This window comes from Epinephelus fuscoguttatus, linkage group LG4 (assembly GCF_011397635.1).
Source record: "Epinephelus fuscoguttatus linkage group LG4, E.fuscoguttatus.final_Chr_v1".
Taxonomy (NCBI): Eukaryota; Metazoa; Chordata; class Actinopteri; order Perciformes; family Serranidae; genus Epinephelus; species Epinephelus fuscoguttatus.
In genome coordinates this window covers 39,327,806-39,343,696 of record NC_064755.1, presented here as the reverse complement: position 1 = coordinate 39,343,696, position 15,891 = coordinate 39,327,806, and the positions used below count along the sequence as shown (strand labels likewise).

The following is a 15,891-nucleotide window of genomic DNA, read 5'->3' as shown; positions in this document are numbered from 1 at the left end:
AACCTAAACATTGTCACTGATAATAAAGTCCCAATGTCCTCAAACGGGACAACAATAAAGTGCCAATCATCTCAAACGAGATGACAATAATGTCCCAATGGTCGTCAAATAAATGATAATTAAGACCTAATGTCCTCAAACAAGATGATAATTAAGTCCCAATGTCCTCAAACGAGACAACGATAAAGTCCCAATGGCTTCAAATGAGTACTTCCTGAGTTTCAAAATTGGTCAAATTTGTTACCATATCAAACTACAAATATTATAAATCATCTGTAAACAAGTTTCAACCATAAAATGTGGGACAGGTTTTGGACCTTGTCCACCTTTGTGTAGGGATCAGCTGCAGACTGACTTGGCAGAGATGGCTGCCATCTTGTTTTTACATGGATTAATGTATTGTGCTCTTACTACAAGTCAATGGCACAAAAAAGTGTCCATGAACAAGGACAGCGGGTATAGGTTAAATAGAATAAAGTATAAGGTCAAGTAAAACCCAAAATGTGATGTTCCCAAATGAGGTCACAGGGTCTCAGGAGGGCTGTTTTAAATGTATTGCCACAATTACAATTATATATATATATATATGTATATATAATTTTAGATGCTTTATCGCAATAACAGCATCTAAAACGTTTTTATTTTTATTTTTTTGTAACTCAAAACGGTTATTTTCCTCTCCGAGTTTTATAATATAATCTTTTGAACGCTAAATATCAATGAAACATCAAATTCAGTGAGAAACTCAATCTACCAGGTGCTCTGTAAGCAGGTGTGCGCATGTGCGGAAGTCCCAGCGGACTCCTCTGTCTTGGAGGATTACTATCTCTGCGTGTGTTACTCTTTGGTTGTTTACCCTGTTGCTTGTTGCACGTCGAGCTCGTCACTAACGTTTAATTATAACCAAGGTTAACCGTCACAGAGCTGCAGCTGACCGTCGGAGCAAACCACAGACACAAACTAACGGAAACGGTTGAGAGTTACCGGAGTACCGTCGGTGTTGTTCGGTAACGTGAAGTCAGCGGGTTTAAACCGAAGTGCACTTTGCTCCAGAGAAAGTTCAGGCAGCTGTTGAGTGCAGAGGTCACCAGACAGGTAAGAAAACACCTTTACTCCATCTATAAACTACATTAACAGCGCTGCTAACAGTTACGAGATAAAGCTAAAGCCTCTGTGTCTGTTTGATATGTATTTTATGACCGTTTAATCGTCAACAACGTTAAAGTTGTTAGCTAGTTTCTTGCTAGTTTTAGATGCTTGCTAGCGTTTAAAATCAGTATTTAAAGCTAATAGCTGCTAAAGAAGCAAATGCTAACCATTAACCATCTCTCCCTTGTCCAGTTTTTGTCCTTTTAAATTATCTTATGTTTCTATTCTTTTAATTTTAATGTCTTGATACGGCTTCTCTGTAATTTTCTCACGTCTTAAATGCATCAAGAAACCCTAACAACCCATACAGATCAACCTCCATATATGAGAAAAGAAAATTCAATAACTCAAATTAGTTAAAGGTCCAGTGTGTTAGATTTAGGGAGATTTAGTGACATCTAGTGGTGACGATTGCAGATTGCAACTAGCTGAAACTTCTCCCATGCTGCGTTTTTTGCGCCCTCAAAGTCATTGTTTTCAATGGTGACACGCAACATTAGAGTGACGCTGCTGCAGCATACACGCCTTCCGAGCGTTTCAGGGCAAAATGGCTGCGACCCGAAACAAACCAAGTTCAGCTTTTGGAATGCAGCAGCATGCACCAGATGTTGTGTCAAAGAACAACCAATCTGCCAACTCTCTATATCTTTACCTTCTTCTGTAAATATCAGTCTGTGGTAAATATGGAAAAGTTGATCATTTTAGTGCAGGGCAACCCAGAGCTTTACATCTGTCCCACAGACGATAGGACCACACAGGTCCCTTAGAATTTTCTATATGTTTATTGTGTAGGAGGTTTTTAGCAGGAGCTGGATTATCCTCAGAGGTCTCTTCCGCTCCAAAACAAACCAGGTGATTAAACTGGTAAAAATGCTGAATAACACAGTTAACCTGACACTGTTTGGTCAGAGATGGGCAGCTCGCCAGCACCTGCTAATGTGTGCTCACTGTTGTTTTCTGATAACTTAACAACTTGACATTCAGGAGGTTTTCTCTGGGAGCAAACTAACCAACAGAGGTCTCCTCCTCTCCACAACAAACTGATCAGGTCATTAAAACCGGTAAAAACACTGAATAAAGCATTTCATGTTACAAATCATATTTTGTCCGCTGCTGATCGTTGTGGAGGGGTTGCTAACTGTGGTTTTAGTTGCAATGAGGATAATTCTTAAGGAATGGGAGGTGACCAGTGTGGCTCAGGGAACTAGTCTCAGGGATTCACCTTGAGAGATTTTGATATGACAGTTGAGTTTGAATGATAAATTTGAGAGTATTCGGAGCCCAGTTGTAAGGCACCTTAATTTACTGTCTGTTAGCTGAAGTCCCTACTGAGAGTCACCACCATGTTCTGTTATTCTTGGCCATTTAGAATAACAGAACACTTAAGGTATTTATTTCAGTCAAGTCTGGCTTTTTTTTTACTTTGTTTTGTGTTGGGTTGTTTTTTTGTATGTGGGTCGAATGTTTGTTAGTCTGTTTGTATATGTAATGTTGTTTTTGAGATGAAAATTAAATATAATATGCATGGTTTGATCTGTTCTGGGCTCCTGTAGAAACAAGGCGATCTTCATAGATGAGGGCCCGCTCCCTATGTAGATAAATACTGCTCATTATAAGGTAATGAAAACATAATGATTCTTATTTTCAGGTGATTATACACTAAAGAAAACATCCATCCATCCATCCATCTTCTAACCGCTTCAAAACATACGTAAGATATTATACTCCGTATCTGCCAATATACCCCCCTAAATCCTACACACTGGACCGTTCTTTAATTGCTATGTTTTGGACTTCAATGCTTCTTCCTAATAATTTAAACACTTTATCAAATGACTGTCCATGTACTCCAACAAAATGCCACAAAACAACTAGAACACAACAGGTTACAAAAAGTTATCAGATCCCAGAGTTAAGTTTTCTATTGTTTTTTTGCTAACTGAGAAAACTAAATAACAAAATGAGTAAAGAAGAGTAAATAAAATTATTTTAGTAATTTAGTTGGTCATTCTTGCGGAGCGACTTCTATTTCTAAAATATGACTGAATTGAAAACCTGGAAATGAATGCTGTATTTGTTTCACAAATTATATTTTACGAGAGAAACTATAATTTGAATATGATTTTGAATTACACTGAAATTATTTTTTCATCAAGAAATATTGACTTTTTCAGTGCTTGCATTTATAAAGATTATGCTATCCAAAAGATTAAATTTACTTTAACACTATTATCCACTCAGTATCCATACTGCTTAATTAAATATAGTTTGGACTTTATATTTACCACTGTCTTGTCTATGCAGCACGTTAACAAGTCTGATCACATAAAGAGGACGCTGTACTACTACTATAAAAAACATTTAGAGATCCTTATTATTTTGGGAGCTTCAACCATCAACTTGTGATCAATAATATATTAACTAAAACTTAAAATAACTTTGTATTTTTCAGCTCTGACCGTCTCTCCGGGACGATGGCGAACCCTTTGAGGGCTGAAGTGGTCCGACTCTATAAAAATGTGAGTTGTATTTTTATTACTCATGATAATATAGAAGTTAACTCTTAATGTCAAATCCAAACACAAGTCTGGAAAAGATCTTTTTTTTTTAATCAGCAGATGAAGAGTTCCTTTGATAAAAAAAGATTTATTCCTATAATGACGAAACCACCAGTTTGATTGACATTAATATGAGTGCACAGTAGGGCTGTCACAATATCAGATTTTCACTACACGATTATTGTGGCCAAGAATTTATGATGACAGTATTATTTGGATACTTATAGCAAATTAAAATACAACAATCAAATTCATCTTTAACTTTTTTTTTTATTGTGTGTTTTGTCTCTTATTTTGGCAAATAAATTACACTCGAAATACGAGTGTCGGGAGGTGGAGGAAGTCTGTAACCAGAACTTTACAAAACTGTACAAAAAGAGTAATAACACTCCATGGATAGTGAAAAGGAAACCAGATGGCGTTGGGGGAGACAAAGAGAGAATGGAAAGAATATTATCATATCATACGATATTATCATATGTGTATTATTAACATATCAATATTTAATATTTAAATATCACTGTTATCATCAATACTGATATATTGTGACACCCTAGAAACAAAAAACTGGATTTATTAGAATTTAAAAACGTTGAGATACAAAAATGAATGAAAAGTAGACATCACCAATTTTTTGCAAATGAAACTTTTTTGGTTCCCATTATTATTTCTGGGAAATGATAATGGGAATAATGATACTTTCTGACACAATAGAAAAGAAAAAACTTATTTCTTTGAGAAAAAAATGACAATATTATTATTAGTTTATTTCAATTTTTTGTCCGGGTGTCAACAACATGTTGCTGTACAAGTTCACAATCAAACTTTGTATAAAAAATATAACCAGTGTCTGTGAAAGTGTTACATGTGTAATTAAACTGAATTATCTTATCTAAACGTTCTCCCCTCTGTGACTCCACAGCTTCTCTACCTCGGACGGGAGTATCCTAAAGGTAGCGACTACTTCAGGGACCGCCTCAGAGCTGCGTTCTCTAAAAACAAAAATGTGCAGGACCCGGAGCAGATCAAGGAGATGATTGCTCGGGGAGAATACGTGGCCAGAGAGCTGGAGGCGCTCTACTACCTGAGGAAATACAGAGCCATGAAGAAACGCTACTACGAGGAATAAAAGGCTCCTGCAGAGACACTTCAGAGACTCATTCTGCTGCAACCAGCTGTGCTTCTTAATCAAACTTAAATCAAGTAGAAGATTCATTCGTCCTGCTGGAAAATAAAAAATTAGACAAACATAAGAGGAATTGCCTTAAAATTTATTTGAGTCTTGTGAAACAGACTGGAACGTCCGTCCTCTCAAGACAAAACAAAAAACGTCAGCAGCTTTAAAGGTTTTATTGTTTTGTTCCTGTAGAGTTGATTCGGTACTGACAGAAAAACACTTAAATAAAAGTATAAAAAAGACAAGTTGTGCTTCAGACTACAGTAAGACCAAGAGAGCACAAACCCCTCAGCTCACAGTAGAAAACAGTAGAGACGCCGCCTCGCCCTGGAGGAGGCGCTGAGGTCAGTGGTGCTGTGGGGCGAGGGAGTTGCCGTCAGCCAGGTTAGCTCTGCAGATGGGACAGGTGATGTTGTCCTGTCAGGGGGAAGACAGACGGTTACTATCATCATCATTAATCTATCAGTATGAATCGGAGTAAGGCAGAGAATCGGCATATTAAGAAAAATAATTTAAAACCATTCGATTTATTCATATCTAAACAGTTACAGACTGACTAATCGTTGTAGATTAAGTTCAGACATTTATCCTTGAATGATAGTGAACACCTCTGTGATTTAGGGATGGAAATCGAGAATCCATTAGAATCGTTTACCTTCGAGCTTTTCAGTTCTCTTTAGCGATGCTGTCATATTTTTCTGCAAATAATTAAGTCAAACTCCCGTGTCTACTCTGTTGGGAACTTACACCAAGAAAGAGTCATGGTGGAGTGGATGATCGGTCCAAAGCGTGGCTTCGTTTCACAAAGAAAGATGACAACAGTTCTGCTATATGTCGGTAAAATGATTACGGGTGGAAACACCAGCAGTATGCTGAAATATCTTTCTAACATACTGTTATAATAACATTAATAATGTAATAACAGTGCAGCACAGGCAGGCTCAGCTGATTTTTATTCAACTAAGAAAATCGAAATGAAAAACGAATGCTGTAAATACTCTGTCATTTTATCCACTAAAGGTAATGACCAACTAAATGTTGCTACAGCTGCTCCACTCGAACGTCAGCTCCTCCTCTCATAGCGGTTAAACAGTGACACTTTTCCCACACTTCTTCCACATGCGTGCCTTTTTCTAATGTTGCTACACTGTGTTCAGACTCAGAGATAATAAAACAGTTGTGTTGACACTGAAAACCTGCTCAAGCCTTCTTTTTTTTCTCCACAGAAAAGTGTTTCCCACAGTTTTAATACAGATTAATCAGGTGACATGTTTGTCAGTGAGCTTTAGAGGAGCTGGGAGGTGGGAAGAGAGGGAGATTTTACAAAATGTTGAACAGTTCCGTGTAGAGCAGAACATGATGTGTGAGCAGTTACCTTCAACCATCTGTCAATACACTGGACGTGGTAGTCATGGAAACAGGGCAGAATCCTCAGCTTCTCTCCATCAGTGTAGTCACAGAAACAGATCTGACACCTGTCAATCAGCAGAGGAGAGGAACAAACCATGAGATGTCGACATTTTAATCCTTACGTTAACACGATTCAATTACTAATTGAGTGGGGCCAAACATTGTCAGCTGCCTTTTTCAAACCTTTTTAAGCTTTTGGTAACAACTTTTATACAGATACAAATGAATGTAGTTAAAAACACTAAGTGTGGGAACGGAGTAAAAAAGAGCTATCAATGCACAGAATCATGACAAGTGGTCATACCCTGACATGTGCAACTCTCAACAGAGAAGAGAAGGAAGTACAATGATTCACTCTATATATGTAATTTACATACCTTACCATATATCGGATTTATGTGTGCTGGGCCACTTGGAGGACTCTTCTGGCCCAGATGTGGCATCACTAACATTACAGGTAATGAATACAAACGTCATGAGTCCAGATCAGACTGGCTGAGGATCTTACTGATGACTTACTGAGTGTTGCCGGCGCTGTTGGCAGACTGGAAGGTTTTGGTAGGAAACCTCTGGATTTCCCTCCGACTCAACTTTTTGGACACAACAGAGCCCTGACGCTCCTCGAACGCTAAAAGGGCCTGAAAGACGAGCAGATGGACAAAATGAGCAGACACCAAAACAGTCTGTAAAGAAATACAGAGCACTGTTACACACTGTTACACACTATGATCTCTGATGATTCTGACTCATTCATTAATGTAAAAGCTCGTTTTACACTATTAATTTATGATTATTTTTAGTATGGCATTCATTCTTAAATAACTGGTAAAACACACAGTTTGAGAGATGATTTTATGAAGGCTCATCAGATGCCACCACAAGGGTTTAGAGTGATATGAGGAGGGATTGAACAAGTCTGGGAAGTTTCATTATGTTATCTTTTGTTGCTACGATTGAGAGACTCAAACACTTTAGCGGATCCTGGGGGGACAATATGCAGAGGCACCTAGAGCAGTAAATAAATTAATAATAATAATAAAAATAATAATGATGACTTTATCAGGGACACAGAAAAAGGTCCATAGCGTACCACACAAAAACAGACAATCATCTATGTACAAAAATACAATACATAAATACCCAACATTACATTATGCAAGTTGATATAAAAAGACAAATTCAATGAACTGGTTTTGTGGTATATGTCAGAGTCATTTCTGTTTTTAAGATCAAAGAATTCTCACTAAATTAACTACCTCATCCTCCACTTTGTTACTGACAGTTCACTTGGAGGTCCTATAAGAATCCAACTGAAAGAAGAAAGAAGCTAAGATGACGTCGTTGAACGTTCTTCCCAAAATGAGAGATGAAATTTAGAAATAAAAAGCGTTCAAAGGCTTCTTTTAAAGCTCTGACTTCATCAAACAGAGCTCAGTGGGATATATACTTCAAAGTTTTGTTTTTAACTCTTTTGATTTGAATTATTAATATCCAACTAAAGGTTTGTTTGAAACGGTGGTTTTATTTTTAAGGCATTTCATTTTTTTCCTCTTGTTGTTGGTTTAATTTCAACAGAATGTTACCTTTATATATTTACTGTGTCTCTGTACACTGAGGTGGAGAATGAGCTTACATTGTGACCAACACATTGTTAATGTGTTTAAATAAAAACATTTTTATTCTCCTCCTCACCTCGTAGTCGTTTCCCTGAAGGTCTTCTGAAAGCTCAGGCTGGGCATTCCTCCTTCTGGTCCGCCCACGTCTTCTGGTTTGACCAATCAAATCTGTGGAAACACACCAGCTGCATCAGTTTAAGTAAACACAACTGAGACCCTCAACTCAAACTGCTTCTGATCAGAGGTAAGTACACATGAATGTTGCTGTTCAGTCTGTTTCTCCTCTGTATTTATACTCGGCACGTTTTAGCCTTGATATGTTAGTGTCTCTCTACATATAGTGATTTTCATTGTTGGTGAAGGGGTTCATCGTGTTATTATAAAACAACTCATAGCTAATTGCTCAGAGCCGTGTCTTTCAGGGCTGCAACTTATCATTCTCGATTATTCCGCCAATTATTTTCTAATGAATGATTTTGTCAATTAAATGTCTGTGACTAAGCGTTGCAGCTCGAGTGTGTTCATGATCTTACCATCTTCAAAGCCGACCAGCGGAGAGACAGCAGCCAGTAAATGAGGCATCCAGCTGTGCTCCATGTAATACTGCACAGAACAACACAAGTCAAAACTCTGTGATCACACATTAACTTCAGTTCCTACAGCACTTCCTGTTCACCTGTACGACCTTCTCATGACCTGACAGATGCATCAGACTTTAGATAGACACATAATATTTGTTATCAGGATGAATTGTCTGGATTTGTTGAGAAAAATATGTTTAATCTCTGTCTTACCCTGTGCTGGCTCTGCTGATGAAGATGATGGTAAAGCTGGTGATGGTGAAGCTGATGATGGTGGTGCTGGTGCCTGCTGACAGACTCCTCTTGGTCAAACTGGGCCTGAGTGAGCAGAGAGCATTATGAATATTTTAATAAACACACTCTGCACAGGTGAGTTGTCTCTTTCTGACCCGGCAGGTGAGAGATGCTAACCTGCAGGCTTCGTGCCAAGGCCTCGTCTTCCTCCTCCTGAGCCAAGCGAACCACGGCCTCCTCGTCGTCACTGATGACGATCTCCTCCGATGCTGCAGAAGAAGAAATTACTAATCAGGACCAAAAAGCTGAAACTGCTGAGGCTGTCTTAACACTTCACATCAGGACCAGAGTTCTGATTAAATAAATAAAGTTTCAGACTAAATCATCTTTTTAAGGTCAATTATTTAACTACAAAGATACAGAGTTTCTGCAGGGTTCAAATTAAAGTTAAAGTTATATCCCTAGAATTACATTTTTCACTATGTCCCAGCAGAATGTACCAATTATTCCTAATGATATACTTAATCAAATGAACTCAGCCTTTCTAGCTCTTGTAGTGACAGTGTTTGCTAAACAGGAAGTAAAATGTTGCCGTGGATTCAGTGAGTTTGCTTTGAGATTCAATCTTTTTATCCTATATTTGTTTCCATGTAGTCAAATTTGGTATGTTTACATGCACACTAATATTCCTATTATTCAAAATATGGCAATATTCTGAATTTGATACGGTTGGATTTTCCAAAGTAGCCCTTTTCTGAATATGGCATGTTACATATTAATACTTGGGATATGGCAGTATTATTCGAGGTTTTAGGAGCATTCTTTGGACATTTATAAAATGCCTTTAAGCCGGGGTTTGTACTACAGTTTGCAACACATCGCCTCTTGTCTGTTTACGGTCGGCTCTGTGTGTTGTAGGGCTGCCACTAACGATTATTTTCATTGTCGACTAATCTGTCGATTATTTCTTCGATTAGTCGACTAATCATTTAATCAAAAAATGTGTTAAAATGTTGAAAAATGTCGGTCTGTCTCGTCTTGTCTTTAGTTCACTGTCACGGGAGAGTTTGGAAGCTGCCAATATTTGAATGTAAGAAGCTGCAGTAAGAGTATTTTGGGGTACTTTTATAGTGCTTTTCTATGAAAAATGACTCAAACCGATTAGTCGACTACTAAAATAGTCACCGATTATTTTAATAGTCAATTAGTCATCGATTAGTCGACTAATCGTGGCAGCCCTAGTGTGTTGTCATGGATATGTATGTACATGTATATGTATATATGCTGTATATGTACACAAACCAACTCGCCAACAGTTTGCAAGGCTGGTGTAGATATGCATGCTCAAAAGAAAAGCCCAAATTTCTGGTCTGACGGAGAAACACACCTACTTTTAAACATCACTTAGATAAACAGGTTTTTTTATTGCGCAAAACAGTGCCAACGTTTTCAGAAGGTGGTTAAAGGAATCAAAGAGCAAGGCTGTGTTCGCACGGTCCAACAAGTCCACCACTAATGAAACTCTGAAAATATCCTACTTTGATGCAAAGAAGCAAAATGACAGGGCGCCCATTAGCTCACCTGTTAGGGTAGGCATCCCATATGCAAAGGCTTTGTCCTTGCTGCAGTGGCTGCAGATTCGATTCCAACCTATGGCCCTTTGCTGCATGTCACCTCCCCTCTTTCTCCCCCTTTTACGCTAAAACTGTCCTAGCGATTAAAGCAAAAATGTCAAGCGGCTCCAGCTCGTTTACTTTTCCTTATTTTGATGTAATAAACGACATGTCAGGGCATTTTAATTTGAGCATGCAAAACTGCACGTAAATGGGAATATTAGTGGAATATTCATTTCATTAGACATGTCAACAGCTTTGAAGGAATATTGTCCTTTTCAAATAAAAGGCAAAAACTGGACTACTTTGTCCGTAAAGGTAGTCAATGTCTTCATTAAGAGTGTGCCAAATGATGTGTGAGCAGGTCCTGTTTTCAGCGTACCCACGGATTTACAGACAGCTATCACTGGAATACTGTGATATGGAAGAAAGCTTAAAAACATAGATTCTCAGGCAAGTTCTGCAGCCTCTTTGTATTCACATAGCTACACTGTCTCCTCACCTGTTGAGGTGTTTCCTTGCTCGCTGTTCAGCCATCTCCTCTCCTCTGCGGTGAGGAAGGACAGAGAGTCGGAGGTGGATGCTGCTGCTGCTGCTGGTGAAGGTGAAGCTGTTGCTGGTGTCAGACTTTGTGTCGTCCTCCAGCTGAGACGAGCAGGACAGGAATCAACTGTGGAGCCCGCCACAGTCAAACCAACCTGTTCCACCTCCTCCTCTGACACAGGTGTAAGGTAGGAGGTCGTGGATGATGATGAAGATGAGGACGAGGAGGAGGAGCAGGATGCGGTGGACAGCGGAGCCTCAAGCCAGCTGTCTAAAGGGAAAGTCCTGAGAGATGAAGCTGGAACAAAGCCGACGCTCTGCTCTCCCACCGCTGCAGCCAGACGTCTGCGTTTGGATTTATGTGAGAGTTCTGGTCGTCCTGGAGATCCGCCACCGGCGGCCACCTGAGGACACAAACACATAGCAGTCAACATCTGGATATACAGAGCTGGCCATGGTGAGAATAGAAAAACTAAAACCTGTCAGTACTGAAGGTGTCAGCACGGTGACTTACCGGACTGAAATGCTCCTCTGTGAAGCGAGTGCGTCTCCTCCGTTTGCCAAGTTGTGGGCTGATAAACAAACAAACAAACCAGATTTTAATATTAAGTCAATAGTTCGTTGAGCAAAAAAATCCTAAGACTGTTAACAGTCAAGTATCTCTTTACTGGAAATTATTTTCCAGGACATTTTCAGTGATGATCAAGCTGGTATGACAGACAGATTGCGTGCTGTTGAAAACGAGCCGATCATTCGTACTCCAGTGTTGCTGCTTTCAGCGTTCTGGAGAACCGCTCACCCAAACGAGTCCACACTCAACACTTTGCATCACTCACATTACTTTGAGCTTCTGCCACCTACGTTGTTATGTCATCCAACCTGCAGGTGCTACCATGTCATGTGACTTAAAGGTGTGTTCGTACTGGTTCCACAACATATCAGAGAGCAACCTGGTCAAAATACTCTTGTCCACACAAAACTACCATTTGAACATTATGATCCTGAACATAAGTTTCAGATGGCAGATGTGGATAACTTTGTCACATGGTGTGAGCAGAACCATCTGCAGCTCAACGTGGCAAAGACAAAGGAACTGGCTGTGGATCTGAGGAGGACCAAGACACCGGTGACCCCTGTTTCCATCCAGGGGGTCAGTGTGGACATTGTGGAGGACTATAAGTACCTGGGGGTACACACTGACAATAAGCTGGACTGGGCTAAGAACACTAACGCTCTCTACAGGAAGGGCCAGAGTCGTCTCTATTTTCTGAGGCGACTGAGGTCCTTCAACATCTGCCGGACTATGCTCAGGATTTTCTATGAGTCTGTGGTGGCCAGTGCTATCCTCTATGCTGTTGTGTGCTGGGGCAGCAGGCTGAGGGTGGCGGACGCCAACAGACTCAACAAACTGATCCACAAGGCCAGTGACATCGTGGGAACGGAGTGGGACTCTCTAATGGTGGTGTCAGAGAGGAGGATACTGTCTAAGCTACGAACTATCTTGGACAATGTCTCATACCCACTCCACCATGTGCTGGTCAGGCACAAGAGTACTTTCAGTGGGAGACTCATACCACCAAGATGTACCACTGAGCGCCACAGGAAATCATTCCTGCCTGGGCCATCAAACTGTACAACTCCTCCCTCTGAGTGGCCCTGAGACTTTTTCACACACTGCAATAATTTAATTTAACTTGTGCAATAACCCCATTTCACCCTGACTGTATATATTCTGTTTGTGTAAATAATCTTGTTCAGTTTACAATAAATTTATATATATTTATTTACGTTTATGTTTGTTAATAATTCCTGTTTATTTAACTATATATTTGTAAATACTACTGTTTAAATTTCTTATATTTTCACGTATCTTTCCTTTCTTGCAAGGAGCACCTGTAACATAAATAATTTCCCCTCGGGGATCAACAAAGTATTTCTGATTCTGATTCTGATTATCAGATTAAGGGAACACTGATAGATAATGCAGGAGTTCATTCTCAGCTCAAGGAAAATAAAATAATCTTCCAGGAAAAAACAAGATTTTCCAGGACATTTAATTGATCACTCATTTTTTCATGCGTTTTCCAGGTACTTAAGCTCATTTCAGACCTGCACCTCTTCACATTAATCTGATGGTCATTTAACTAACATGTAGCTCTTATGCTATCAAAATTTTACATAAAAGTCACAATGCCACTCTGAAACGATCTGCAAGATTTTAAACACGACGAGAGTCTGAACTGAACGTCGGATTATCATAAAGACCACAGCATGAGGTGCAACATGCAGAGAAAGGCCTTTTAAACATCTTACGTAACATTACTGCCTTTGAAAATCACTGCGATCTGTTAACTCATGCTTCATCTCTTAGGCACAAAATCAGTTTAAAAATAACCATGAAACAAGAGTTTCACTTGCTGGGGAGGTTCTCCTCAGATCTTCAAAGAGCGGCTGGAACAAACAGTTTTTAAAAAACAACCACAGAGCTAATCTGAGCAACAGTCTCTCTTTATAGTTTAAATTTTCTCATCCCTCGTGCTTAAGATGGTCAGTAATGAAGTCTTTATCTGCAAAATTAGATTTGAAATCCATCAGCTGAGAGAAAACAGTCTTCTTTCTTATCATAAGATTTTTCAAAAATGTTCCTGTCATGTCTGGAAAGAGCTCTAAGCAACACTGACATAAAAGTCTGAATGACAAAAAGCATCACTTTAACAGACAGATGAATATGATGTATTCCAAGTCTGAAAAGGACTTCCACCTGACAAATATGGAGTCTGCAACTGTGTAACTGAAAGCTAGTTTTCTCTTTTACTGTTGTCTGTTCAGTTTATATAATCTTGTTGAAAATGGCGACACTCCTTATGTAGGTCGCATCTTTACTTTGCTAAAGTGAAAGAAATATAGTTGCTGACAACAGATATGGAAAATCCCGAATTATCTTCACTTTCACTTTACGAGTGAACTGAAACGTGTGGTTAACCTCTAACAGCTTGGCCATGCACACAACATCACAAACAATGTTTACCTCATCTACTGTTTAACTTACGTACAGCTACATCCAAAACATCAGCGTATTAACAACATCCAGATTGTTACGCTCCTTGAAAACACAAGAGAATTTAGACTTAAGTATGTGAGGTATGTTGATTCACAGATAAACCAATGTGTTTCGACTAGTCTTCGTCAAGATACCATGACAATTTTCCCCTCAAAAACATTCAGGGTAACATGATGAAGACTGATGATTAACTGCTGGTTTATCCGTGAATGAATGACGCATTTGTAACTTCCGTCAGAGTGCCTCAGATGTATTTTTGGACTGCCTGCCTGTATACCATGGACTTTCACAGAGTGGGCTGACCAGTTGCTTTTTATCTTTATGATTCATTGTTCTCTGTATTAATAATTTACATTTACACAGATATATTTATGTCACCACACAAGAGCAATTGAGACAGGCAGCCATGTTACCTGGGTGTTTCTGGGACGATAATTGAGAGATCCTGGTACAGGACGTCACTGGGGTCGAGGAGGCAGCCTCGGTTCAGACCTCCGGGACTGTCCGGCTCGGACGAACTGCCTCCTAACGGCTCATCCATGGCCTTCCCCGGCACCGCTTACACACCTGGTTCTCAACTCGTTAACGTTAAACACCTTAGATCCAAACTCATGTTATCCTAATGCTGAGAACAATATTGACCTGGGAAAGAATGAATTAAAAAAGGAGTTAAACGACACACGTTTAGCGCCGAATATTTAAAATAATGTTACGTATTCTACTGAACACACTAATAAAGGCACCAGGAGCTGAAACACAAAGTTACACCAAGACTAAATTAAAATCTGCGTTTATGTTACCGAACCTGCCACAGCGTCCGTTTGTTAACGTTACATGATTTAGCATAAAGCTAGCTGAAGTAGCTACAGATATACAGACAAGACGATAAATCCATATAAAAATAAACTCTGCTGCTACTAACGATAACAACATAATAAACGTAATTTCTGTTAACTTTACCTGAATTTTGTCGAGGTGCTTTTCGGTTTGGTAACGGACGGTCCGCCAGTGAAGGAACTCAATCGAAATTGACTCACAACCGGAAGTGTACTCAGAGATAAGCAGGGGACTTCCGGTGTCACACCGAAAAGTACCGAAAATTCAAAAATACAGTTTGACTTTCATTTTTGTTTTTTTCACGTGAGAAAAAAAACAACACACAAAAAATAAAACTGAATGTGAATGAGAAAGAACCATAGACTGTATAAAATAAAAGAACACTGAAAGAAGAAGAAAGAACACAATAAAATAACACAAAATAAAATGTCCTCTTATGACCCGACGCTGCATGGATAAACTTTGTATTATCATTATTATTATTGAATTGTGATGTTTGGTTTCTTCAAAAACTCAAGAAAAGAAGAGGAATACCTTTATAAATATTTGATGATAATGTTTGAAAATGATTACGTTCATAAATGTAAATTTAGCAACACAAAACTTTATTTAGTTGTTTTCCTGAAAGATGTTGAGCAATATGTGAACCTACTTTTTAACTTAATCTTTATCATTTTGTTAATCAAATTAAAAATAAAATGAAAAAATTCAGCAACAAATTCTGAAATAGGTAGATGTTAAAGTTCGAGCCGCAACCATTTGTCTTAAATCAATTAATCAACTGATAAAACCGAATCAACTAGTATTTTTATAATTAATTGTTGTGTAAATCACTTTCCAAAGGAAAACTGTAGTCATCCTCTGGATTTAGTTCCTGTTTTACATTATAAAATTTACTATCTTTGAGTTTTGACAAGAAAACAAAAAGCATATTAACTGAAAATAATTGTTAGTTTCAGCCCTTATAATAATCAAATGTGATACAAGCATGATACTACATCATATGGCCTTTGAATCTTCTGTGAAAAGGCCTTTGAGTTCAGTTTACAGTATATCACAGCTAGACCGTAGCTTTCAACAGATAAGATCAATTAATACAGCAGCAGCGTGAC

General features: G+C 38.8%; 2 protein-coding genes across 2 annotated transcripts; one reads left to right on the top strand and one right to left on the bottom strand.

Annotated features, from left to right (window-relative positions):
- The first annotated feature begins 831 nt into the window (after positions 1–831).
- On the top strand, positions 832–6,079 carry lyrm5b (LYR motif containing 5b). The gene is made up of 3 exons (XM_049574647.1): positions 832–1,095; positions 3,602–3,668; positions 4,630–6,079. Exons 2-3 carry the CDS (start codon positions 3,624–3,626, stop codon positions 4,834–4,836), a joined length of 252 nt encoding a protein of 83 aa, XP_049430604.1. The 5' UTR covers positions 832–1,095; positions 3,602–3,623; the 3' UTR covers positions 4,837–6,079.
- On the bottom strand, positions 5,162–15,036 carry si:ch211-59o9.10 (uncharacterized protein LOC561841 homolog). Its single transcript, XM_049574646.1, has 11 exons — positions 14,903–15,036; positions 14,356–14,584; positions 11,396–11,453; positions 10,841–11,285; positions 8,903–8,994; positions 8,705–8,809; positions 8,444–8,513; positions 7,987–8,078; positions 6,814–6,932; positions 6,260–6,359; positions 5,162–5,301 (listed from the first exon to the last, which is right to left on the bottom strand). Exons 2-11 carry the CDS (start codon positions 14,481–14,483, stop codon positions 5,230–5,232), a joined length of 1,281 nt encoding a protein of 426 aa, XP_049430603.1. The 5' UTR covers positions 14,484–14,584; positions 14,903–15,036; the 3' UTR covers positions 5,162–5,229.
- Positions 15,037–15,891: the final 855 nt, after the last annotated feature.

Coding starts and splice junctions, on each gene's coding strand:
- si:ch211-59o9.10 (XM_049574646.1), bottom strand. CDS start 14,483: ATGGATGAGCCGTTAGGAGGCAGTTCGTCCGAGCCGGACAGTCCCGGA. Junction 11,286..11,395: donor CAGAGGAGCATTTCAGTCCG/GTAAGTCACCGT, acceptor TTGTGTCCTCAG/GTGGCCGCCGGTGGCGGATC. Junction 6,933..7,986: donor TTCAGGGAAACGACTACGAG/GTGAGGAGGAGA, acceptor CTCGTCTTTCAG/GCCCTTTTAGCGTTCGAGGA.
- lyrm5b (XM_049574647.1), top strand. CDS start 3,624: ATGGCGAACCCTTTGAGGGCTGAAGTGGTCCGACTCTATAAAAAT. Junction 3,669..4,629: donor TGGTCCGACTCTATAAAAAT/GTGAGTTGTATT, acceptor GTGACTCCACAG/CTTCTCTACCTCGGACGGGA.